The following is a 25,180-nucleotide window of genomic DNA, read 5'->3' as shown; positions in this document are numbered from 1 at the left end:
CCCTTGTAGACCTGAGCTCTGTAAAGGGCGCTGCCTCTGTCTCGTCCACAGCTGCGTCCCCAGCACCTCGGGCAGGCCAGGCCCGCAGCTGATGAAACATGAAACACATGTTCATTCCTCGCTCTTTCCCTCAAAAGGGCTGCCTTCGGCCAGATACAAACAAGGGTGCAGACCCGCCCTAACCACCTCCAATGAGTCTGGTGTCCTTCAGCACAGAACAAAAACCAACCTCACAGGCCTTCGGTGGTGAGAAAAGCTGCCCAAATAATCTAACGCCTGACTCAGAGACTTGTCAGCGGGAGTGTCTCTGGCCTTTTAACCTTCACAAGTCATTCCGTTTGGTTCCAAATAGAAATGCTTGTCCTTCAGGGAGCTGGATGGGAGTGACTATTCCAGCACTAAGCACGCCATCAGGGCAATAGTGCTGCCTGCGACCTGGCTACCTCACTGGGCAGGGTCACTTCCACAACGTTTAAAGAACAAGCACCTTGAGGAGTTCCCAGGGAGGGTGGCAGGACAAGCTCTCCTGGAAGCTGATAAAAAGATCTCACATCTAGAAGTGGTTTACCTTATTAAGAATCTTGGGAAACAAAGTGGTCGTCCATAAGCAGGAAGGGGAGTCGTCCATAAGCAGGAAGGGGAGTCCTCGACCTGCTTCTCATACACTAGTCTCTATCAGGGAACCCAAAGAGAAAGATCCAGACACCCAAGCTCAGAAACACCAGTCTTTATACAGAGCTCTGCTGAGGGAAGGTGAGGGTGGTCAGGTGCCCGTCTCCACCTCTACCACTTCTGCCCAGGTGCTAAAGCCCATGTCCTTATGAAAGAGCACCAGGCTGGGAGCAGGACCTGGCTCCTCGGGCACCACAAAGCACTTATCCTGGCTCTCGGAAAGGGTGACCTCGAAGACGTCCGGGGCTGGGGACCCGCCCCGTTCACTGCACGTGTCCAGTAGTTCTGGCTCGGTCTGCAGGAGCACCACGGTGGGCTCAGAAGAGGCAGGCAGCACACAGGGTGAGCTGGAGGGTGCCTCGGGCTGATGACTGAGCTGGTGCCGCTTGAGGCTTTGGAGGAGAGTGTAGCCCATGCCACAGGTGGGGCAGCGGTAGGGCTTGTCGGCCAGGTGGGATTTGAGGTGGCGCCTCAGCTTGGTCGCCAGCGTGTAAGCACGGCCGCACTGGGGGCACGGGAAGGGCCTCTCGCCTGAGTGCAAACGCTCGTGCGCGCGCAGCGTGTGGGGGTCCCGGAGGGCCTTCCCACACACGGGGCACAGGTGGGCCTCCCCAGTGTGGGAGATGAGGTGGCGCCGCAGTTCAGGCAGCTGGGGGAAGGCTTCAGCGCAGTGTGGGCAGCGGTAAGGGCGCTCCCCTGTGTGCAGCCGCAGGTGCCCGCGCAGGCTGCCCCGCTGGCGGAATGCCCGGCCGCAGTGTGGGCACAGGAAGGGCTTCTCCCCCGTGTGGAGCCGCATGTGGTTCCGCAGGGAGCCCTGGTTGGCCAGGGGCCGCCCGCACACAGGGCACGGGCATGGGGCAGGGGTCGCTGGCACCTGGTGTGTCTTGCGATGCAGCCGCAGGGAGGGCCGGCGGGCGAAGGCCTTGCCACACTGGTCGCAAGCAAAGGGCCGGGCACCTGAGTGTACAACCTGGTGCTCTCTGAGGTCTCGCCGGGTGCCGTAGGCCTTGGTGCACTGAGGGCAGGGGAATGGCCGCACCCCACGGTGGCCCAGCATGTGGGCTTTGAAGCTCTCCTCTGAGCTGTAGCTCTTGCCACACTCGGTGCAAAGGAAGGGCTTGTAGCCCGTGTGCACGAATGCATGCTTCTTCAAGTGGCACAGCTGCAGGAAGGCCTTGCCACACTCGGCACAGCGGTACCGTCGCCCCCGCTTCGGAGAGCCTCCCACCGGGCCAGGGGCGCTCCGCAAGCATGCGGGGAAGCCAGGGTGCTGCTGCTCTCCACTCTGCTGGGCCCCGGGCTCTGAGGTCTTCACTCTGGGTGGCCGTTGATCACTGGGGCTACGCAACTTCCTGACTAGGTAAGCATGCAGCTGGGGGCCCCTGGCAGAAGATGAGGAACTGGCCTCACTGCTCTCAGGGCCCTGCTGGGGAGTGGAGCTGCTCTGAGGTTCAGGTGGCATCTGGGTCTGGGGTGGGTCCTCCTCATCTACACGGCCATCCTGAGGCAATGGGCCGAGTGGCTCGCTCTCCTTGGAAACTTGGTCCTGGATTCGGGGCTTAAGTCCAGGGCTCACCGCCTGGGTGCGGGGCTGTGACTGGTGACCAGGATCTGCAAGGCAAGAGTGGGGTGCTGGGCTTAGTAGAGACTGTAGCAAGGGGTCATGGTGGTCTCACCAGGAAATTATAGCAATATGTGTCTTCTCCTCCTCAGCCCCTGAACTGCAATGGGAGCAATGACACCAGTCTCTTCCCCGGAACATGAGTCACACACTCTGTTTATCTTTCTGTCCAGTCTCAGGTGCCTTCTGGGGAGGCTCTCCTGGGAACCATAGTGTCTAGACATCTGGATAATTTCTAGAGAAAGGCCATTCCAGAGTGCCCTTGTTCTCCCTCTGGAGACATGCACTTAGGATGAGTTGAGACCACCACCTCCTCACTTTAGGTCACGTGAAAATAAAGGAATCCCCAGCCCCAGCCCAGACAGAAAAAACATAAGAAAACTGGAAACCTTATACACAACTTGCTGTCTTTGTCAGCGTGACCTTACTATTCCAGAAAACTTAACTCAGGAAGATAAAACTTGCAAATATCTATACAGTTGACCCTTGAAAAACACAGGTTTGAACTGCACGGATCCACTTATACGAGGATTTTTTTTCAACAGTAAATACCACAGCACTACATGGTTGAATCCACAGATGCAAAACCACAGATGTGAAACCTTGGATACGGAGGGTCAACCGTAAGTTATACTCAGATTTTCAACTGCCCAGAGGGTCAGTGCCCCTAACCCCCGTGCTGTTCAAGAGTCAACTATATTGTTCATTCCAAGGAAAATACCTGTCACTCTTTAATAAAAAGCATCAAATGACAGTTTACATCCCCAAACTCTCTGAACCTCTTACCTGAAAATTCTAGTCTTGCTGTCTCCACAAATCCTAAACTACTATGTCATGATCCTTACCCAATACTGATCGAGCCCCGACCCCATCCCACACTGAAAAATCCACCTTATACCAGACTTCAAAATTTCAATAAATATCCAGGCTTTGCCTTCCCTCTCAGAAATGCTACTGTTCTCCCCTACTGTCTTACGCCATAAGCTTTGCTTTGTCTTATCAACAGGTTTTTTTGATGATAAATGGGGAAGCCAGCATTTATTTGACACATACCCGTGCAAGGTTCTGCTGCATCCTCCCTGGGGGAGGCCACTTCCTGTTGTACAGCAGACTCCACTTCTGTCACCACAGCCAAGGATGCCTCTTCCTCTAGCCTGGGCTGGGTGGGGCTCAGGCCCTCCGAGGGAGGCTGGGGCCACATCACCAACTCAAAACCTGGCAGCACGACCCGGTACACCTGCAGGTGGAGCCTCTCGCTGATCCACACTGGGGCCACGTTTCCCTCACCCTCCAGCCTTCCCCGCTGCACCAAACTGCAAAGCAGAGCAAGAGTTAGCTCAGGAGATCCCCTTCAAGTGGCCCTCCCTGAAAGCCCCAGATCCTGGGCAGTCTGAGTCCTAAAGGATCCCATGCCTTTGGAACACTCACTGCAAAGATCCCTGGGTGGGAACCAGAAGCCAGCTTCCGGTTCCATCCCATGCCACAACAGAAAGCCTCAAAGGAGCATCTTCACTACATACTCTCCTGTAACTTACCTAGTCCAGCCTGAACTCTGCTCACAAGCACACACATCTCCCCATGGGCCTAGTGACACGTCCTGAAATAAACCAATAAAAGTCTTTCTCCCATGTGTTTGAGGGGACCAGGGTGAAACAAACAACAAAAAAACCCCTGATGTAACCTCTCCTGAGACAGGTCTAAGATGAAGCCCCTAGAAGGTTAATGGTCTCTGGTCTGCCTCTATAGGACTATGCCGTTCGAGTTTTCATTCAATAAAGGCCAAAAAAACTGTCCCCTCACCTCCCTCCCAAAGTGTGGTGAATGACTGAATTGCACATATTATTGCCTTTCAGTGAATACCAAACAGAAGAAGTAGTAAGCGGTACATCAACCTTAAATTTATTTTTCAGGACTTATGCAATGAAATCCTTTACCTGTGCTTTTTCAACTTTTGCTCCAAATAATCCTGGAGAATTAAAATAAAGGAAATGGCCATTCCTTTATTTTACATATGAGTTAAACGAGGCATGCCATCTAACTAGCTATGTGACAAAGCTAGGATTTGATCCCATGGCTTTTTTTTTTTAAATAAATTTATTTATTTATGTTTGGCTGCATTGGGTCTTCCTTGCTGCACACTGGCTTTAGTTGCTGCGAGCAGGAGCTACTCTTCGTTGCGGTGCGTGGGCTTCTCGTTGTGGCGTCTTCTCTTGCTGTGGAGCACGGGCTCTAGGCGTGTGGGCTCAGTAGTTGTGGCTCGCCAGCTCCAGAGCACAGGCTCAGTAGTTGTGGCGCATGGGCTTAGTTGCTCCATGGCAAGTGTGATCTTCCCAGGCCAGGGATCAAACCCGTGTCCCCTGCATTGGCAGGTGGATTCTTAACCACTGTGCCACCAGGGAAGCCCCCCCCCCATGGCTTTTTAATTCTAAAAACCTTTGCTCTTGACTTTCGTCGTCATTGCTGACACTCTACTAATCCAACTTTTTTTTTTTACATTTTGGCTGCGCTGTGCGGCCTGTGGGATCTTAGTTCCCGACCAGGGATCGAACCCGCGCCCCCGGCGGTGGAAGCGCTGGAGTCTTAACCACTGGACCTAGGGAAGTCCCATCTACTAATCCACCTTTTAATAACTTTTTGCACCTCCTCGGCTACCGCAAGTGAGGGGATGAGACAGTCCCTGAGAGAGAGGGCATAAACCATCTCCTATCTCTTGAAACACCCTGCATCTTCTAACGAACTGGAGAGTTACCGAGAAACGTCTGATCAAAATTTTCAGTCACGGAGACGTAAAGCCCTATCCCTCAATACCTCCTTCTGCTTTGTTTTCACTCCATGGCCCTTCTGCTCGGAGACAGACTCCTCTTCCAGTGGCCCCCAGAGCAGTCCTGGCTGCAAGGGTTCCCCAACACACCAGACCCCCAAGCACTGCTCCTTGATGAGTGAGGGGCCAAGGGCCAAGCCCCGCGGGAGGCTCTTTAGAGCGAGGATGGCTCGGGTGGGTCCGGGCGAGAGGTCTTTGAGTCCCTGTGCACAGCCTTCTCTGGAAGGGCTCCATCCTGAGTCCGGGCCCAGGCGTGGATCGGGGGCTGCAGGGACAGAGAAAGACAGTGAGGAAGCGGCCCAAGAGGTCGTGGGGCGGCGAAAGGTGAGGGAGAAAACCGAGGTCCAGCTAGGCCTCAGGAGTCTGAGGGATATGTAAGGGCTCCAAGGGGGCCCCGGAAAAGTTTGAGGCGGTTCGAGGGCTCTTAAGAAGCTCCCAGAGGTTCTGAGGGCACCGGAGGAGGATGCCAGGCTCGGGAGAAAAAGGGTCGTGGGGGGAAAGAGTTGACCAGAAAACGTCAGGAGTATCTAGGCCAGGGCCGAGGGTCGGAGACAACGCAGGTCACTCACCGAACTGCAGTCTCTCCCACTCGAAGGGCAGCTCCTCCGCCTCCTCCATCCCGGGTCAGAAAGCCTCCCTCCGCCGGAAGTGAGACTCACCTTCTCAGCTCCCCCCGGAAACAGTCATTGACTACCAAATTTCCTTTTGGGAAAGAATTGTAAGAGTGAGACCTCATTGGTGCGCAGGACTGGGAGTTTGGCAGTAGTGGTGAGGCAAATCTCTGTCCGAGAACAATACGAGTTTAGAATTCCGGAGGTCCACTAGGGATTTGAGTATCCGGTAGAGAGGAACTAATTGTTTCAAGGGCTTCCTTTTGGGAGGGACGAGTCGGACGGTTATACTGTCTCTCCTCCAGGCGGGCACGTAAGCGGGTTCGTAAGGAAGTGGGCGGGGCTCCTGCGAAGGCCATGTTTGGACCGGGCAGTGGGTCGGAAGTGGGTCGGAGGTGTGGCGGAAGTGGCTGGGGAGTGAAGCGACAGGGAGGGGGTGGTTCCCATTCGACCGCGTAGCCGGATGTTTGCCTGTCCTTGACAGGCGTGGCAGAGGGAGCGGTGCCCCACCACGGTGAGCTGCGGGGCGCGGGGTCTCCCTGGGAGGTGGTGGGGGAAGGAAAGGGACTGGCCTGGTCTTCTGAAGGGATGGGATCCGGATGGGGAGGATCCGACCGGAACCGAGGAAGGGAGCAAGGGTGGAATGGGCCCTGGGAACCTGGCCTTCCTGCTGCGGGGATTCGGCCCGCCTCGAGGGTCTGAAGTGAGAGGACTTTGCTTCCTTGCTGCCTTCTTCCTGGCCTCCTCGCTCGCTGTCATTGAGCAAGCTCGTGGGAAGGGGAAGTCTCCCTGGTCCGATCTGGGGAAGAACTAAGACCAAGATATTTGGGGGAAGTATTCCACCTTTGCCACTTATTAGGCCACACTTTTATATCTATTTCTTAATCTGTGAAATGGGATAATTACACCCAATCCGGGTTTTGTAAACCGTGAAGCTCTATGCAAATGTGATTAAAAGTTTTGCTGTTGTATTGTGGGATTTGCATTTTCACAATTCTGGAGCCCCAACTAGGAGGGCGATCCCCAGGCCAGAGAATACGATTTTAAGTCGTTATTTCAGTTGTCCATGGAGGAGATTAAAAGAGAAGCTTTACTTTGCCCTTTTGCAGAACTTTGAGAATCTCTTGAATGACAGTCCATTAGAGAAGTATTGAGGGATTGACCTGCACAAAGCGACCACCTTAAGGTAGACATGGATTAAAATCTTGACCTTGCTGTATGACCCTAAGCAACTTGCTTACTTTTTCTGGTTCTCGGTTTCTCAAACTGTAAAATGGGTTTAGTAATACATACCTCACTGGTGCTGTTGTGAAAAGATAATTTGTATCCAGTTCATGGTGGTTGGTTCCCTTTTCCTCTTAGGATACAAATTGATTTGTTCAGTCATTCAGCAAATGACTGAGCATCAACTCTGTGCCAGATGTAATTTTGAGTAGGCAGGGTTTCTTAAACGGGAAAGAGGGCCTGTGAACCCCTTAAAATTTCATGCAAGATTTCATGCATGTGCTGATTTTTCTTAGGGAAAAAGTCCATCAATTTCTCCAGAATTTCAGAGAGCTCTAGGACTTCCCAAAGGTAAACACGCCTGCCTAAAGTGATTCTTGAAGATTATTGTAAAGGTAGAGATTTTACCAACTGAGAAGGGAAGAACTAATCTGACAATAAGGATTATTTTGCAGAGTGGAGCAGGACTTGTAAGTGACAGGAGTCTTAGGCAGCTAGGATGCTTCATTTCTACTACTTTATGTTACAATTGCCCTGCACTAGCTTCCCTCCCCCTCCCACTGAGTGGGAGCTGAGCTTCTGGGCTCACAGAGGGCAACAGCTGTATGTTGGAGGGTAGTGAGGGAGGTTAGGCTGGCTGGGAGGTGGAAACAACTGTGATTAGTTGGGCTGGAAAAGGAGTTTATGGGGTGGGGGAGGGGTCAGTTCTGGAAGAACTGACAAAATAGAAGAGTTACTGGAAGAGGTGGAGTTCAAGCTCATCTCCCTTTTAGAGAGTGTCCCTCTCCCTCCCTCACACATACTTCAACTCCCAGCTGTTCCTTCTAATCCCGTTGTTCACTTCAGCACAAGTAATTTAGAATGCTGGAGAATTATATTTCTGGGAGGAGCCTTCACTTCTGTAGATGAGGAAATTTAGGCCTAGATAGGAAAAGGACTCGCTCAGCATCTTTGCGACTCAGTCAGGACTATAATCCAGTTCTCCATGTATCTCATCCCATGTTTTTTTCACTGCATCAAGCACCCACTCTGTGCAGAAAGACTTCTCTGGAACTGCTGTGGGCAGGGCTGAAGGAGCTCTTGGTGCCTGGGCAGTAACCAAAAAGAAAGAATGGAGAGGAGGCTCAGGCCTGGGGAGGGTTACTGTGAGCTAAATTCTGTCCCTGTTACTTGGCCAGGGGCCCCTTTGGGGGAGCCCTCACAGCTTCCTGGTTGAATATGGGGAGGAGCTTATAGCTGAATCAGGTGTGGATTTCTCAAGACTGAGGGCTGCTTGGAATGGGGAGCTGGGGTGAGGGGTACAGCAGCACTCGCTGGGAGATATGCATTCTCAAACAATAGAGAACGTCTTTCTCTGTGTTTGTGGTAAGGGACTTGTATTTTGGTAGTGAGCAGTGAATAAGGGTAGCAGATAAGGCCAGAGGAGAGGAAGAGGAAGAAAAATAAGTGGGTTTTTTTGGGTTTTTTTCTGGCTGTTTGGCGGCTCAGTTTTGGCTCAGGAGCTTCAAACAGCTTTTGCTGCTGAATCAGTGTGGTTGCCCTGGTAACAGGGTAGTTGTTGCTAGGTTGTTGCTAAGTAAGTAAGTAGGGAGCTGCCGGTTTGCCATCCGGATGGAGTCTTTGCTGTGATGTGCGCAGGCGGTTGTCACATCGCTCAGAGGTGTTCAGGATCTGGAGCTGGGCCCACAGTTCTCCTCTCTTCTCCCTACCCACGCCTGGGTCTTGTCTGTGCTCCTTATCTGCCCTGCTGATTCTGTGACCATATATGTCATTTTTTGAGGCCGCAGGAATGCACTGGACTTAGAGCAGCCTCTTTGGGGTTGGACGAGTGGGTTGAATTGAAACTCCCGCCCTCACACATATGGTGAGCTTGTGAAGGGAGAGGGATTGGCTTCCGGTTAGGGCTGAGGGCAGAAGGTGCCTCCTCCAGGCTGCACTCAGCCACATCCATGAGGCCACACCCCAGACCTGGGCAAACCCAGTTGCAGAGTTGGCTCCTCTCCCTCCCCGCATGCAACAGCTGTTGTTCTGTTTTCCACCTCCTGGATCTCTGGACTCTGGGTGTCATGGGCTTCCTCCTTCCCCACCTGTACCCCCCAGTCCGTAAGGTGGTCTGTTGATCTTTCCCACCTTGAAACTAGTGTCAGGAGCTCCCCCCAGAGTAGATTGGGCTTGGGAGCCTCCAGGAGCCTGCAGATTGTCACAGTGACTGGCAGGAAGATTCCATTTCCTGCTCCTCATTCCTGTCCTGGGGCAAACCCAGCTGGGCCCCTTGGCCATGGCCTTTTTCTTTTTAGGTCTTATGGTCTCTGGCTACCTCCTCTTCCCTGAGCCAGGAGTGACGGATGGAGTAGCCAGGGCCACAGCTGACCTTTTTCAGGCAGCGGTTTGGAGCAGCCCTTTGCTCCTTAGATTCTTGCAATATCTCTTCCCCATCACTGCTGGGGCCTGGGAAGCTTCTGTGCTCTATGACCCTGGAGGAGAGGGGCATGGCCCTTGAACCTCTGCAGTTGGAACTGCTCGACTGAACCAGCTGGGTGGTGGGCAGTGCAGGGCCTGGCACCGCTCTTCCTTATGCAGCTGGAGGGCCTGAAGGCAGGCACTGAGTTGTGCCATCCTGTGCCCCAGCTGCCTTTTCTGGCAACATGCCAGAAAAGTGTGGAGCCAGGAAAGCCAGGAGGAGCTACATGGAGCTCTTGGCAGGCATGAGGAATGTTGAGGAACAGGGACAAGGGAGCTTGGAGGAGGAAAGAGTGGGAGCAGGAGGGCTTGCTGTAGAAGTTATGGGTGAAAAGAGTGTGTCACTGACCTGCCAACTCCCTCCTGTCCCCCAGGGTTCTCTTCAGGTTCTGCAGCGTGAAGCTGTGGGGCAGAGGCTCGGCCATGGACCCACTCTCAGAGCTGCAGGACGACCTGACTTTGGATGACGCCAGCCAGGCTCTGAACCAGCTGAAGCTAGCCTCCATTGATGAGAAGAACTGGCCCTCAGACGAAATGCCCGACTTTCCCAAGTCAGGTGGGTACGGCTGGATCTCAGCAGCCATAAGCGCCTGAGAAGGGAAGACCCCCTTCCTGTGGAACGAAGACCCCAGGAGGACAGGATGTGGGCAAACAGACCAGCCCCAGGGTGGGGCTGGGAGCACAAGCCTTACTGGGGGGAGGGCCAAAGAGCACGAATCTCAGGGAGAAAATTGTGCCAGACCCCCAGATGATCCCCTGACTTTGCTGTGTTCCTCAGATGACTCCAAAAGCAGCTCCCCGGAACCTGTCACACACCTGAAGTGGGATGACCCTTACTACGACATTGCCCGGCACCAGATTGTGGAGGTGGCAGGTGAGCACACCCAGCCTTGCACCTTTTCCCTCATAGTCTGCATCCCTGGCTTAAGGAAGCCAGGCCCTCCTGCCTTAGGGGAAGGGGCTGCAGGGGAGGGGCCGCTCTGACCCCTGACCCTGGGGCTATTGAGGCTCCATGTGTCATTCATTAAAAATACAGACTTGATTGTGATGGCCACTTGGTCTGTTCACCTGCAACCACAACCTGACCGGTGACCTCAGCATCTCCACTGGCAGATGGCATGTGGGAGGCACTGTGAAAGCCCTGGGTTTGATTTCCAGCTCTGCAGTCTGAGCTCATTCCTTCCTCACAGGGTTGCTGAGAGGATGACAATGGTGAACGTATATCAGGACCTAGCCCACAGCCAGAACGTAGTTGGCCCTCAATAAGTGTTCATTCATCTCCCTTCCCTTTGCCCTCAGGTCAGCTTTTCTTCCCCATCAGTTATTGGGGAGCAGGGAGGTGCCAGTCCCTCCGGGGAAACCGTACCTCCAAGGAAGTCTGGAATGGCAGAGCCTCCTTCCAGAAGTTAGGAGGCACATGACTCCTGGAGCATCAGGTTCCCCGCAGATGTGCTACCCTGCTACGAATGAGCGCAGAGCCCCCCCTTGGGTCTTGGCCTCAGTGAGCTCCCGCCCTCCTGTTCATAATGCAGGACCCAGAAGCCTCCAGGAGCAAGGGAGGTAGCAGAGATGTTGATGACCTGGTTTCTGCCTATAGGGTCCTAGTGCTAGACGAAGAAATTGGAATTGTAGGATCCTTTGTCTCTTCTTCAGCTGTAAGCAAGGATGGCAGCACGGCCCTGCCCTGAGGCATTGGGGTGGGCAAGGGGAGCCAGGTAGCTTGTGGCCCCTGGAACCCTGAGTGGTGCTGGCTGAGGGGGCCCTGGAGGCATTCGGCCATAGGGAAGCAGCAGGGAGCTCCGTCTCTCCTGAATGCTGGGCTCAGGGAGGGATGGGGCAGTTGAGAGGGTTGTTCCTAATGTCAAGGTGTTTCCTTGGCATCTGTGTTCCTGATGCCTGCCCTGGTCTGGATTGGAGGACTTGGCTATGGCCTCTGTCACCCCTACAGAAGCAAGGCTGAGAGTTCTTTTTTGGCCTGGTCCTGCCCTGAGTACAGGAGAGTCACCTGAAGGCTCAGAACTTTCCTCACTCCTAGAGATGGACCTGACTGGGGCATAGGGATGTCTGATGTGAAGGAGTCTCTCTGCTGACATCCTCCTGGCTATGTGGCCAAGTCACAAGGCAGAGCAGGGAAGACTGCCCCCATCCCCACCAGGTGACCCCTGCAAGCAGAGCTGCAATATGTTTCTGTCTCTCCAGGGTGCGATGAGCCTGAGGGGGCCCAGCCAGGTAGGTGTGTAGGTGTGTTCCTGGCTCTCTGTGCTTGGCCTCTCTGGGCTGTGGATCAAGAAGGGCTCTTGGTGGAGGCCAGGTGGATCCAGCTTAATTGCAGCCCCACTCCGGGGAGCTGGGAGCTGGTGGTACTTGGGAGCTGGAAATAGCAGGGGATTTATGGGAGGTTTGACAGGGTGGGGACTGTGTGGGGAGCCCACACATCCAGAGCCCAAAGGGGAAGAAGCTCCAGGGGAGGGGGGGTCTTGTCCATAGGGGTCGTGGGGCTGGCTGTAAGCAATGGCCGGGCTCGAGTGGTGGCTCAGGGCCCCTCTGGTGGGGTGTCCCCCATGTGTGTGCCTCTCTGACTGATGAGAAGAGTTTGGATTGGCACTGCCAGAGCAAGAGTTGTTTGATGAGGCTATGGTGACTTCCTGGGAGGCCAGTTTCCTGGCCTTGGAAATCAGAGAAAGAGCCCACGTTGGAAGGGAGGGTGTGTTATGTCCCCAACTCCTCTGTAGCCTCTGTTCTCCCTTGCTGGCAGTAGCTGTCATGCTCCACGGTCAAACCTGACTGGTCCACATGGGTTCTTTCCAGTGGTGTGCTGGTAAAGGTTTAATAGTCTGCCCTCCAGAAAGAAAAAAAAGAAAAGGCTATTATTTGTATTATTTGTAACACGTGCAATTTCTAACTACAAATAGCAGATTTCTAGCTACCAACGATGATGTCAGCTGGCTTGCACTATTCCTGACAATTTCACATTTTAACCAATGTGCCCCAGCCCCCCACCTCCCATCTCCTTGGTTGGCCTGCTCTCAGGTCACGGGAGTGTGCTGGTCTGGCGGGTCCCAGAACACCTGCTGGAGGAGCTGCTCTGTTGCTGATTAATACCCAGGTTCCCCTGGGAAGTTCCTGATCCGTATCTTGGGAATGCAGAGGTTTCATTCTCTGGCGGCTGGTCTTTTCCTGGTGCTTTCAACAAACGCTGTGCCTCCTTTTTGAGCCCTCTCCCTCAGTGCTCTGGAGCCACCAGTGCTGCCAGCTCCTTCTTTCCCTTCTTTTTCCAGGGTAAATCTGTTTGAATCTTCTGAGATGAGGAGGGGACTCCCAGGCCTTTGTACACATGCTTCTTGTAGGAGCCATTACCCTGCCTGCTGGCAAATGCCCGAGCCACTCAAGGACTTGGGCAATGGGACTCCACTCCAGGGAGGAGAGGACAGGCTAAGCCCTGGGGTTGCCCATGTCTCGTTCTTTGCTAGTCTGGGAGTCTTGCCATCCAGTCCCTCTCTGAGCCCCCTCCTTTGTCCCCCATCCCCATCCTGACTTTACTTGGCATGCATTTATAAAACACCTACTCTGGGAACAAGTCCAGTACTCAGCACTGAGGATTTTTTTTTTTTAGTATTTATTTATGCCTGCATCAGGTCTTAGTTGAAGCACGCGGGATCTTTCACTGAGGCACGTGGGCTTCTCTCCAGTTGTGGCGCATGGGCTGCAGAGCATGTAGGCTGTGTAGTTTGTGGCATGCAGGCTCTCTAGTTGAGGTGCGCGAGCTCAGTAGTTGTGGCACGTGGGCTTAGTTGCCCAGTGGCATTTGGGATCTTAGTTCCCCGACCAGGGATCGAACCCGCATCCCCTGCGTTGGAAGGTGGATTCTTAACCACTGGACCACCAGGGAAGTCCCCAGCATTGAGGATTCATTGAGGAACAATGCACATTCCCTCCTTCAAGGAGCATACAGTCCAGGGAAGCAGTTCTTGAAACTGGTCAGGAGTCCTCCTTGAAAATATGAAAGGTGTGGACCTCTTCCCCAGAAAACACGTGCATGTGCTTGTAATATTTTTTATATAACATCATGACATTGGTGGATGCCCATTGATGGAAACCTGGTTGAGAACCCAATTTCCTGTTTACAAGTTGCTGGGGCAGCTGAGCGGTGGAACTACAGGCCTCTGGCCTCTCACCTCAGTTGCTTGCTTAACCAGTTACCAGCTCTTTAAATACCAGAGCCTTGTGAGCTCAGACTTTCTGCTCTGCCTAAGTCCTCAAATCTGCCGGCCAATGAGGGCTGCCTTACTGTTGGAGGGCAGTGATGAAGAGAATCTTTTAGAATCCTCCATGCTCCTCCCAGTGTTTTCCGCTATACCCTGGGCGTTTCCTCTGCTTAGAGGGGAGTAGACAGATGATGTCCCTCCACCCCACAGGCTCATAATAGAAGGCCCAGGGGTTTCTGAAGCTCCAGATTGTCCACGAGGGTGGGCTGGGCAGTCTAACCCTTCATCCCTGCCCACTGCCAGTCTGCTCTTTCTTCTGTCAAAGCCTATGCGAAGTGAATCAGAGCAGGCTGCAGAGCCACCCCCAACTGGCCTGGAAGGAACCCAGCGCCTCAGGATCTAGTCCAGGGTGTGGAGGGGAACAGGTGACACCTGGTCTTTCAAAATAGACCTGCTGCTGGATGGAGCTGCACCGTCTCCTCCTCAGACATACCTGCAGAGGGTTCTCTGCTTGTTAAGTCTGGAGAAATTCTGCCCCAGGCTTTGGGAAACTGTCCAAAGCAGTCTCATATCCCAGATAACATGGTGAGCAAACTCAGAAATAGAACCGTGCATACCGTGTAATGCCGACCTGTGACAGGCTACCAGCGTTTATTGAATACCTGTCACGTTGCTGGGCTCTGGACCATCTGGACATTTAAAGATGGACAAGACAGTCCCTGTCTTTGAGCTGCTCACAGCCACTAGAGGAGACAGACACATAAATAGTTATACAGGAGAGTCAGTGTTGTGACAGAGACGGGTGATGGTTCATGCTGGGAGCTATGAAACAGGACAGCTAACCTGCTTGCGGGGAGGAGGAGGGGACACAGGCTTCTGGGAGATTATGCCTGGGATGAGTCTTAAGGATTCAAAGGAGTTAGCCTAGAGGAGGGGAGCAGAATTGCCTAGAGGAAGTCTGTCTGGCATGAGAGACAGAGGCTAAAGCCACCTGCTGCGGACTGGGCCGAAGGTGTGCATGGTGTGAGCCTGCAGAGGGGGTTGGCGGGGCCAAGCCTCAAAGTCCTGTGAGCCTTTCTAAGGGGCTTTTATACAGCTTGGGGTGGGGTTCAGGAAGAAAGAAGTCAAGGCAGGAGAGTCAAGGGCAGGTAGATGTTTCTAATTCTCCAAGGCTAGAAGCTGGGGCAGTTTAGAAAGGAGAACGGAGCCTCTCTCTGGGCTTGGTGGGCCAGGCCTCAGACCCTGACCCAGGAAATTCTTGGAGGGTCCTGACTAGGACCTTTGGCTAGGGCCAGCAGAGACTAGGCAGTGTTCTGGGTGGAGATGGAATCACTGGAGGGGTTGATCCAGAGGCTGGACACAGTGGGAGACTGCTGGGAGTGAGGCAATAGCTCAGGCCAGAGCACCAGGCTGCGCCACCAGCAGGGACTGGGGCCATGCTGCCCACATTCCAGAAGCCTTCCTCAGCCCCTCCAATGAGTCTTGCCCTAGCCCTTGAGAAAAGGGTCAGAGCCTTGGCAACCACTTTGGAAAAGCACTGAGTCCTGGGTTAAGTCACTCACTGACCAAGAAGGATCATCAAGATCATGGTTTATTTAACATGGAGAAGACACTCAGCAAGTTGTTGGGGAATCCCTGAATCCTCAGAGGTAGAAGGAGGACAGACTGTGTGGGCTGTGTAAGTCGTCTTTTTATTTGCCTGTGAAGCAGTGGGGATTAGGCAAGAATGACTCTGGAGAGATGTGAGGGTAAAGATAAAGGGAAGGGCCCTGGGACATGGGGGAGTGGGGACCAGGCCTTGTCCCCATCGAGCTGTGCTTAGAGTCCCTGGTTCACACTGACCCTGGAAGAGCATCTCACCTTGGGAGGCTGTGGCATATGTCTCGGGAGCTCCCCAGCTTCATGACAAAGCCAGATGGTCAGACCATGAAATAGTGACTAGTTTTGGACAGACATCCCTTAGTGGTTACACTCAAATGAGCACCTTCCCAAAGTGTTACAAACTCCTCTCTACTCCATGTTTTTTAGAATATCCTTAATGAGAAAGGAATGATTTTTAGAAATGTCCAGAGGTCAATCAACTGTGGCAAATAATTCTGGCAGTAAAATCAGAAAGTGTTGTTAGTAGTCAAAAACAAGACATGACTGTTAAGTAATCAGACTGATTTCCTCACTGGCCTCAGGCTTTCTGAGAAGGTAGCTTCAAGAAGTTTTTCAAATACAGGCTGCTCAGAGGAGATGCTTCCGGAATAGGTGTGGAGTTTTAAGATGATGTACGGCAAGGTAACAGTTGCTTTGGTGGGTGTGACTTTTTTTGTTTTCTTAGTTATGGTGAAATTTATATAACATAAAATTAACCATTTTAGGGGCTTCCCTGGTGGCGCAGTGGTTAAGAATCCACCTGCCAATGCAGGGGACACGGGTTCAAGCCCTGGCCTGGGAAGATCCCACATGCCACGGAGCAACTAAGCCCGTGTGCCACAACTACTGAGCCTGTGCTCTAGAGCCTGCGAGCCACAACTACTGAGCCTGCGTGCCGCAACTACTGAAGCCTGCGCGCCTAGAGCCCATGCTCCGCAACAAGAGAAGCCACCACAATAAGAAGCCCGCGCACCGCAACGAAGAGTAGCCCCCGCTCACCGCAGCAAGAGAAAGCCCATGCACAGCAACAAAGACCCAACGCAGCCAAAAAAAAAAAAAAAAAAATTAACCATTTTAAAGTGTATACTTTGGTGGTATTTAGTACATTCACAATGTTGAACAACCACCACCTCTATCTAGTTCCATCATTTCATCCATTTCATCCATAGTTTCACCCATACCAACCCCCATAACCATAAGCATCAATCCCTATTCTCCCTTCCTCCCAGCGCCTATAACCACTAATTTGCTTTCTGTTGTTACAGATTTACCTATATAGCTCATATAAATGGAACCAAACAATATGTAGCCTTTTATGTCCAGCTTCTTTCACTTAGCATCATGTTTTCAAGGTTCATTCACAATGTAGCGTGTATCAGTACTCCATTCCTTTTTATAGCCAATAGTCCATTGCATGGATACACCACATTTTCTTCATCTACCCATCCATTGATGGACATTTGGGTTGTTTCCACCAGGCATGACTTTTTAAGAAGTCATGTTATTTTTTTGTGCCCCAGCTCTGTAGCCCTGAGACCACCTGTCCCTCTTTCTTCAGTGACACACCCTTGAGTGCAGGCACCTGCCCAGAGGTCTGTCCGCATGGGCCACTCTGGCCCCAACGCTAAATGGTACAGTCTCCAGGCCTGGCCCCTTTCAGATCCTCACCTGACTTCTCTTGGCTTATTGTTCACCCACTGTGCTCCACCTTTCTCCACACCTAGGAGATGACAAGTATGGGCGGAAGATCATTGTGTTTAGTGCCTGCCGAATGCCCCCGAGCCACCAGCTGGACCATAGCAAGCTCCTGGGGTGAGTACCCATGGGGAAGTGATGGAACCCGTGCTCAGATCCCCACTACGGCCTGGAGCCATTTTCCTTACTGTCCCTTCCTGCCCCGGGGGTACCAAGCCACCTCCCTCAAGGCCTCCCCTCTTCTCCTGAGGGATATTGGGAGCACTGGGCTAGGTGTCAGATCTGGTTTCTAGTCCTGGAAGCTATCTGTGTGACCTTGGAAAGTGTGTTCATCTCTTTAAGCCTCTTTTTCTTCACTCTTCTTGGGGAATAATAATACAGCCCTTGTTCCTCATAGGAGTGAATACTGCATTTGAAAATGCTTTGAAAAGTAAAATACCATCCAAATGTGAGGACTGATTATGATAACGATATGGTGCACTTCTGAGGCAGTTGCAGTTGTTCATCATTTACATGAATAATTAGTGTTATTTTGTGCCAAATCTGGTGCCAGCAACTTCTGTACCTATCCAGGTTCTAATAGCTAAATACAGGTAATAGCTCTGTTTGGTCTAGAAATCTGATGCAAGTCCAAAGGCTGATTGAAAGCAGGAGTTTGACAGACTGTGTTCTGATAAGTGTTCATCGTTGAGCCACCACTAGACCAGTGCTGGGCCCACAGCAGGTGCGGGACCCCTGGAGGCAGAGCCATAACTGACTTCCTCCTGAGGCTCCTCAGTGTGTGTACAGTTTCCATCTTGCACTCCTTTCCTGACACTTTAAAACACTTCCTGCAATTGCAAATGTCTGCCCCGCCCTTACCAGCTCTTTGGGATCCTGAATGGTTGTGTGTGTGGAGGGGCTGTTGTGGGGTTGGGGACAGTCCGGGGCTACAGCAACAGAAGGGCAGGGCCTGACTGCAGAGCCCGTGCAGTCCTGTGAGCCAGGGCCAGGCCCAAGTCTCTTCAGCTTTGTGTGAATGCTTTCTCTCTGGTCTCCTGAGCCCTCCTCCCACTGCTCCTCCACCGTGCAGGCAGGCAGAGCCTTCTCCAGGCCCGTCACGTGGCCCAGCCAGGAACAGGCCAAGAAGCCCAGCCTGAGGGTGGCTGAGTCACCTGTCCCCCTTTCTGGGTTTATTGTCACAGCATCTGACAAGGCAGGTGACAGACTCCTGGCCAGATTATGGGCTGAGTGGGAGGAGGTCAGAGGAGGTGGATGGGAAAGCACCCAGCTTTCAGGAGAGAGCGTGCTGAGCGAGGCTGCCTCCACTCTGGGGCTTCGTCTGCCTTCGGGAAGCCCTCTGTCACCCATCCTGTCCATCCTCCACTCCTTCCCAGCGGGATCTCCCTGCCACCACCTGGCCGGGCAGGGAGGTGCTTTCATCATGCATCAGTCCTGTCATCTTGTTTTCAGTCAGATTATCTCAGACTTGGCTTTTCCCAGCTGTCCAGCCAGATCTGGGGGGTTGAAATAGAAAGTACCTGAAGCTTGGATGCAGAAGACCAGTTAAACTTCAACTCTGCCTCTTACCAGCTGTGTGCTTGGGGTCAGGTCTCTCCTGAGCCCTGTGAAATGCCATTGTATTCATTTGTAAAGTATCACAGATTTCAAGAATGTAGAACAATGTAGATAGCTATTAAGAAAAAATACAGACAGCAATAAATAAAGTCTCCCGTAAACCCACCACCCAGAGAGAAAACCACTGTTAACATTTTAGTGTATTCACTTCCCATTTTTTCTATAACATATACAGAACTCTATAGTTAGTTTTGTATCTTACATAATGTTTTTATATTCTGAGCATTAAACATTCTTCAAGGATATCCTTTCAAAAAATTTTGACATATGTGTATCCAGAAAAGTGAACACATTATGTATACTACTTGATGAATTTTCAAAAACGAAATACACCCATGTCATCCATACCTACAAACTTCCCTTTGCTCTTCCAGGCAGTACCCCAAAGGGTAACCACTGTTCTCACATCCAACTTCACAGATTGGTTCTGTCTGCAGAAACATCCTGTGAGGTATTCTATTTATAGATCTCCTGTAATTTATTTAACCAACATTCTGTTCTTGGACACTTACTTTGCTGCTCATTTTTCCCCCCCATTATAAAACAGGCTATAATGAACAGCCTTTTACAAAAACATTTCTGTTCATCTTTGATTAGTTCCTTGGGATAAATTCCTGGACATATTTTTATCAGGTCAGAGTATGAACATTTTATAGCTTCTGATAAACATCAGTTTATTGACCTCCAAAAGGTCATAACATTCATCAAAGGATGAGTGTATTTTCACTACAACTTTTGCTATTTTATTTATTTATTTTTATTTATTTTTTGCGTGGCATGCGGGATCTTAGTTCCCCAACCAGGGATCGAACTCATGCCCCCTGCAGTGGAAGCGCAGAGTCTTAACTGCTGGACCACCAGGGAAGTCCCTAACTTTTGCTATTTTATAGTTGCAAAATGCCATCCTTTTATGTGACAGCTCTTTTCAAACTGCAAAGTGCTCAATGTGTGTAAGGGGTAAATTACTGTATAGTGATAATGATGGGAATCAAGATAATAAATCCAGCATAAGACACCTCACATGTCCGCCAGTGCTGGCATCCATGGACCAATGTTTAGGTTAGCCTCTCTGGGATAGGTCAGGTTGTGTCTGGGCACTTAGTCACATCCTTGGGCACTTCCCAAGGCTCCTTCCCGGGCTTCCCTGGTGGCTCAGTGGTTAAGAATCCACCTGCCAGTGCAGGGGGCACGGGTTGGAGCCCTGGTCCAGGAAGATCCCACATGCCGTGGAGCAACTAAGCCTGTGCGCCACAACTACTGAGCCTGCACTGTAGAGCCCGCGAGCCACAACTACTGAGCCCATGTGCCACAACTGCTGAAGCCCACGAGCCACAACTACTGAACCTGTGAGCCACAACTACTGAAGCCTGCGCGCCTAGAGCCCATGCTCTGCAACAAGAAAAGCCACCGCAATGAGAAGCCCGCACACCGCAGTGAAGAGTAGCCCCCACTCACTGCAACTAGAGAAAGCCAGCGCACAAAAATGAAGACCCAACACAGCCAAAAATAAATTAACTAATTAAATAAATTTAAACAAAAGCCGTCAGATTTCTAATTAATAACTGTAAGCTTTCCAAATCATTAAAAAAAATAAAAAGGCTCCTTCCCTCCTTTCCCTCCTCCCCTCCTTTCCCTCCTCCCCTCCTTTCCCTCCTCCCCTTGGAAGCCCTTAGCATTCCTGCATGCCCAGCCTCCCAGCCTGGAGTGGTGTTCCTGCTGGGGCCTGGGAGCTGTTGGCCAACCAGAAAGAGGGTTTTCCACTGGGCTCCTCTCCCTTTCTGGAATTCATGTTCACTCAATTCATACTTCTCCACCTCAGGTGGGCCCAACACCCGTATGTGTGTTTGTGTTGGGTGGTAGGTATTGTGTTGTGAGCATAGGGAACTTGAGGTGTGGGTCTTTGGTCCACAGAACGTCCAGTGACTGGAGCAGGGGAGGGGACCCTCTGACCACCCTGATCCCCTTTCGTGGGCACAGTGTTCTACAGACAGCGCTGGGAGTGTAAAAGGCAGAGCTGTCCCATGATCAACAAGGCGAAACTTGGAGTTAGTTCACCTCCAGTCTCCACCACAAGCTGTGTGACCTCAGAGAAGCACTTGACCTCTCTCAGCCTCACTGCCCTCGCTCGTAAGAAGGGGATAGTATTGGCCTCCATTATAATGAGGAAGGCACGAGATATTGCATACAAAGTGCTTGGTAGACACTAAGAGCTTAATACTGGTAAATGGTGACTGTCATCATTACTGTTGACTCAGGGCAATCCTGTGAGTGAAATGTTATTCCCATTTTTACTGCAGGTATGTGAGATGGCTCCAGTTAGAGTCCTGGTCTCCTGACTCCTAGTCAGTGCTCAAACCTGAGAGCTGCTGTTGTTCTTATTATTCCTCCACGCAGCCCAGCCACTACCTCGTTCCTCCTCCACCCCAACATGGTGACTGATTATGCAGCCAGAACAGACAGGGCAGGAGAGGGGCTGGCGGAGGCAGGAGGAGGGGATTCCTGGGGCACTGGTTCTGTCTTAATGGGGCCCCACTTGCATACAGGGCAGGCCTGAGTGGGGCTCATCTCTTACAGATACCTGAAGCACACCCTGGACCAGTATGTGGAGAGCGACTACACGCTGCTCTACCTGCACCATGGCCTGACCAGCGACAACAAGCCCTCCCTCAGCTGGCTCCGGGACGCCTACCGGGAGTTTGACCGCAAGTGGGTTAGGGCCTCGGAGGAGCTCCAGGGCCCGGGGTCCAGCAGCTCTGCCGGGTTCTGGGCTGCCCTCTGCTTGGGCAGGAACGTATTCCATGCCGGGGGAGGCGGGTCCCCCCTACCTGGGTAAACTAAACACAAAGAGTCTCAAGTTGGAATGGCCTGGGCTTAAATCCCAGTTTCTCTACTTACTCGCTCTGTGACCTTTCATCTTACTTAATCTCTCTGAGCCCGTTTCCTAATCTGTAAAATAGGGCAACAATGGCACTTACCTCGAAGGCTTACTGTGAGTCATCAAATCAGTAACTGTACATTAAGAGCTTAGCTCTGTGCCTCTCCTACCATGCCCACTCCTGAGTTCCCCGTTCTGCCTCTGCAGGTACAAGAAGAATATCAAGGCTCTGTACATCGTGCACCCCACCATGTTCATCAAGACCCTGCTCATCCTCTTCAAGCCCATCATTAGGTGAGTGGGCCCAGGGCGGGGCACTCGTCTCTTGTGCTTCTCCTTGAACTGTGAAGCAGATACCTGAGGAAGCCAAGCATCCTGGGGACCGACCACTTTGGGACTAGGCCTCAGTCTGATCTGGGTGGGCTGCTGAGGAGGAAGTGGAGGCCTGCTGAAGCGGGCCTACCCTGGACCCATACCCTTTCTTCCATCGGCAGCTTCAAGTTTGGGCAGAAGATCTTCTATGTGAATTACCTGAGTGAGCTGAGCGAGCATGTGAAGCTGGAGCAACTGGGGATCCCTCGCCAAGTGCTCAAGTGAGACCGCGGTGGGGGCTGTGTGTGCCCACCGGGCACACTGTCCACATATATCATGTTTGTGGGGGTAGGATGTGCCGGCCAAGGGGAGAAGCAGCCTTGACAGCGCCAGGATACACAGGGGAAGCAGATGTGATGAGTAAGGGGCAGCATATGGGGTCAGAGCAAGTCCAGATCCCGTATCTGTCACTGAAAAGCTCTGTAACTGAATCTCTTTAAAGTCTTCACTTCTGTGTAAAGCTGGGTGAGTGGGAGGACTGAATGAGGTTATCCATGTAAGATAGCACAGTAAGTGCCTGACAAACAAGGGTGCCACAGTGACTGCAGAGCCAGGTGGGGGCCCTGACCCTCCCCGCTGCTTCCCCAGGTATGATGACTTCCTCAAATCCACCCAGAAGAGCCCCGCGACAGCCCCCAAGCCCATGCCGCCACGGCCCCCTCTGCCCAACCAGCAGTTCGGGGTCTCCTTGCAGCAGTGAGTATGCGAAAGGTGGGCGGGGCTGGCACCTGGGGACCAGGAGGACTGCAGACCCGTCACTGCGTTGTGCCCACAGCCTCCGGGAGAAGAACCCAGAGCAGGAGCCCATTCCGCTCGTGCTGCGGGAGACCGTTGCCTACCTACAGGCCCACGGTGAGTGCCAGGGAGCCCTCTCCCATCGGGAAGCTGCTGGGCAGGGCTGGGCAAGGTCCCACGTGCACCAGCACCCACACTGACCCTGACCGGGACCCCAGGACACAGAATGGGTGGGGAGTCTGCACGTTGCCCCAGAGCTCTGAGACTCACCAGGCCCCACTGTTTCCCAGCTCTCACCACTGAGGGGATTTTCCGGAGGTCGGCCAACACCCAAGTTGTACGGGAAGTGCAACAGAAGTACAACATGGGTGAGTGGCCCCAGGGATGTGTCAAAGCCCAGAAGGCCAGTACAGATCGTGCACGTGCACACGTGTGTGTGTGTGTGTGTGTGTCTGTGTGTGAGTTTTCTGTGGCATTTGGTATAATTACATGGGTCTCACTCCTGCCTGGTTGTCCCAGGCCTACTTTCTCATAGGTCAGTCTTCTGGAGCCTGGGTTCAGGGTCATTCAGAGGCGAGGAATAACTGTGGTGTGTGCTCGGGGACCCCACTCCCCAGATGGCCTGACCCTGTGCCCCCTGTCCCAGTGGGAGGAGGAGGCTTGTGGCCAAGGGTGAAGTCAGGCTGTGGGGCCTGCTTGGCCTCCGGATTGGCTGCTGGTCTCCAGGCTCGGCCCAGCTCCTCCCCTCCCCACCCCCCAGGGCTGCCTGTGGACTTCGACCAGTACAATGAGTTGCACCTGCCAGCGGTCATTCTCAAGACCTTCCTCCGGGAGCTTCCTGAGCCCCTGCTCACCTTTGACCTCTACTCCCACGTTGTGGGCTTCCTCAGTGAGTGCCCCTCTTCCCCTTCTCCAGCTTCTGCAGGGTGGGGTTGCAGCTGGACTCAGAGCAGGCGGGTTTGGCCTGTCCTTCAAGGAAAGTCTGGTTGGGTCTTCCCCCTAGCCTCATGACAGGGCTTCCCGAACCAGTCCAGCCATGGGCCCCTGTGACCTGGGCCCCCCCTTCCTCATAGACATTGATGAGAGCCAGAGAGTGGAGGCCACGCTGCAGGCCTTCCAGATGCTGCCCGAGGAGAACTACCTGGTGCTGCGTTTCCTCACTGCCTTCCTGGTGCAGGTGAGACCTCGGCCTGGGCCCCTACCGCTTACCTGGAGGAGAGAGGGAGGAGTTGCCGTGGCTGCTGCTCCTGGGCGTGGTTGCCAGGCGTGGGAGGCGGCGTCTTTGGCTTCCTGCTGTAGCCCCCTGATTCCTTCCACAGATTTCTGCCCTCTGTGACCAGAACAAGATGACCAACACTAACCTGGCTGTTGTCTTCGGCCCTAACCTGCTGTGGGCCAAGGATGCTGCCATCACCCTCAAGGCCATTAATCCCATCAATACCTTCACCAAGTTCCTCCTGGATCATCAAGGGGAGCTGTTTCAGCCCTGACTCCAAGGGGCTCTGAGCCCAGCCCCTGCCCCACCCGCCCCCTTCTCTGATAGCCCCGGTTTGGACTCTTCCTCTTGGCTTCAGCCTTACGGGAGCCCAGGGCTCCTGCCCAGAAAGAGGCTGTGAGCCCCCTGGAGACAGAAGCTGGAGCCAGCCAACTGGACAGCTCCTCCTCCCCTCCTGTCCAGCCCACCTCACCGGCCCCAGAGGCCTCGCTGTAACCACAAGACGTTTTTCTTCGCCTTATACTTCTCACTGCCTCTTTAGATCCCTGGCTCCTGCCGGGCTCTGCAGAGCTGGCCTTGGCTCTTCAGGCAGGAGGACTGGCCCCAGCAACCGCTTGCTTACCTGCTTTCTCCTGCCTCTTCCCCTGGCAACTGGAGATGCCAAAATCACTGCCGGCTGGGCTGGTAGCTGGGGCTGGTCCTCCCCTTCCCGACTGCTGGGGAATGAAAGGCTGAGCTGGCCTGGGCTGGCCCTGCTGTGACTCCTCCCTGTCTGGGTGAAGGCCTGGTTGCAAGCACCCTGTTCCTGTCCTCCCCTCTGGTGGCTCAGCCTCTGGCATTTACACAGTTAACGAATGACAGCCTGGAGTCCTATGTCTGCCTTCTCTTCCACACATCCTGGGTCAGCCTTTCCCAAGTGGTACTGCCCCCAGGGTGTCTTAGCCCCCTGGTTCTGCCAGGACTGGCAGCTTGGATGACAGGGCTGAGTCCCAGCATCCATTCAAAATAGACACCCCACTCTCACCCCTGAGAGCCTCCTAGTGTCTGGTCAGACCACTGACAACCAGTCCCCGCCCAGTCCACCCCCCATGCCTTGCCTCCCCTCCCTTCCTACTTGGACAGATCCTTAGGCACGTCTGTTGTGGAGTCACACCGGTCCCTGCTCTGGCCAGGGGTGACTCAGTGCCTCAGGATCTGGGGTGGCTCCTTCCTCCAGTTTTGGACTCCTGGAGGGGCTGGGTAGAGATTTTGCTAATTAGATTGGCCCCTGCCAGGTAAGTTCTAGCAACCTCCCCTTGGACTCTGATGATGATGGATATCCCTCTTTCCAGCTGTCCCTTCCTGGTGAACCACCTTCCTGCAGCCCTGGCCAGAGCCTGTACTGTGGCGGTCCTCACTGACCAGTCCTGCCTCAT

At 53.1% G+C, this 25,180-nt stretch overlaps 2 protein-coding genes across 6 annotated transcripts; one reads left to right on the top strand and one right to left on the bottom strand.

The window, feature by feature from the left end:
• Window positions 1-763: 763 nt before the first annotated feature.
• ZNF408 (zinc finger protein 408) lies at window positions 764-5,732 on the bottom strand (the record flags this gene model as incomplete). Its single annotated transcript, XM_082845011.1, has 5 exons — window positions 764-2,283; window positions 3,347-3,606; window positions 3,829-3,890; window positions 5,102-5,379; window positions 5,684-5,732. The coding sequence occupies 5 exons, from the start codon at window positions 5,730-5,732 to the stop codon at window positions 764-766; spliced, it is 2,169 nt and encodes a 722-aa protein (XP_082701137.1).
• A 105-nt stretch (window positions 5,733-5,837) lies between these two features.
• On the top strand, window positions 5,838-24,394 carry ARHGAP1 (Rho GTPase activating protein 1). Of its 5 annotated transcripts, none has more exons than XM_082845279.1 (15): window positions 5,838-5,882; window positions 6,210-6,239; window positions 9,784-9,965; window positions 10,188-10,283; window positions 11,609-11,638; window positions 16,980-17,067; window positions 21,142-21,273; window positions 21,650-21,736; window positions 21,937-22,035; window positions 22,403-22,510; window positions 22,590-22,666; window positions 22,840-22,917; window positions 23,310-23,438; window positions 23,623-23,726; window positions 23,869-24,394. In XM_082845279.1, exons 3-15 carry the CDS (start codon window positions 9,833-9,835, stop codon window positions 24,037-24,039), a joined length of 1,332 nt encoding a protein of 443 aa, XP_082701405.1. In that variant the 5' UTR covers window positions 5,838-5,882; window positions 6,210-6,239; window positions 9,784-9,832; the 3' UTR covers window positions 24,040-24,394. The 5 variants fall into 5 exon arrangements, with proteins under 5 accessions (XP_082701405.1, XP_082701406.1, XP_082701403.1 ...); XM_082845277.1 differs by lacking the exon at window positions 5,838-5,882 and adding an exon at window positions 6,835-6,911 and having other exon boundaries at window positions 6,220-6,239; XM_082845280.1 differs by lacking the exon at window positions 5,838-5,882 and having other exon boundaries at window positions 6,203-6,239.
• Window positions 24,395-25,180: the final 786 nt, after the last annotated feature.

Source organism: Leucopleurus acutus (genome assembly GCF_964270905.1).
Source record: "Leucopleurus acutus genome assembly, chromosome: 8".
Taxonomy (NCBI): domain Eukaryota; kingdom Metazoa; phylum Chordata; class Mammalia; order Artiodactyla; family Delphinidae; genus Leucopleurus; species Leucopleurus acutus.
This window is presented reverse-complemented; position numbering and strand designations above follow the sequence as displayed.

Excerpts from the sequence above, each read along its gene's own strand:
- ARHGAP1 (XM_082845279.1), top strand. The coding sequence starts at position 9,833 with ATGGACCCACTCTCAGAGCTGCAGGACGACCTGACTTTGGATGACGCC. Across the intron at positions 21,737-21,936 it reads CTCTTCAAGCCCATCATTAG|CTTCAAGTTTGGGCAGAAGA; the intron begins GTGAGTGGGCCC and ends TTCCATCGGCAG. Across the intron at positions 22,036-22,402 it reads ATCCCTCGCCAAGTGCTCAA|GTATGATGACTTCCTCAAAT; the intron begins GTGAGACCGCGG and ends CTGCTTCCCCAG.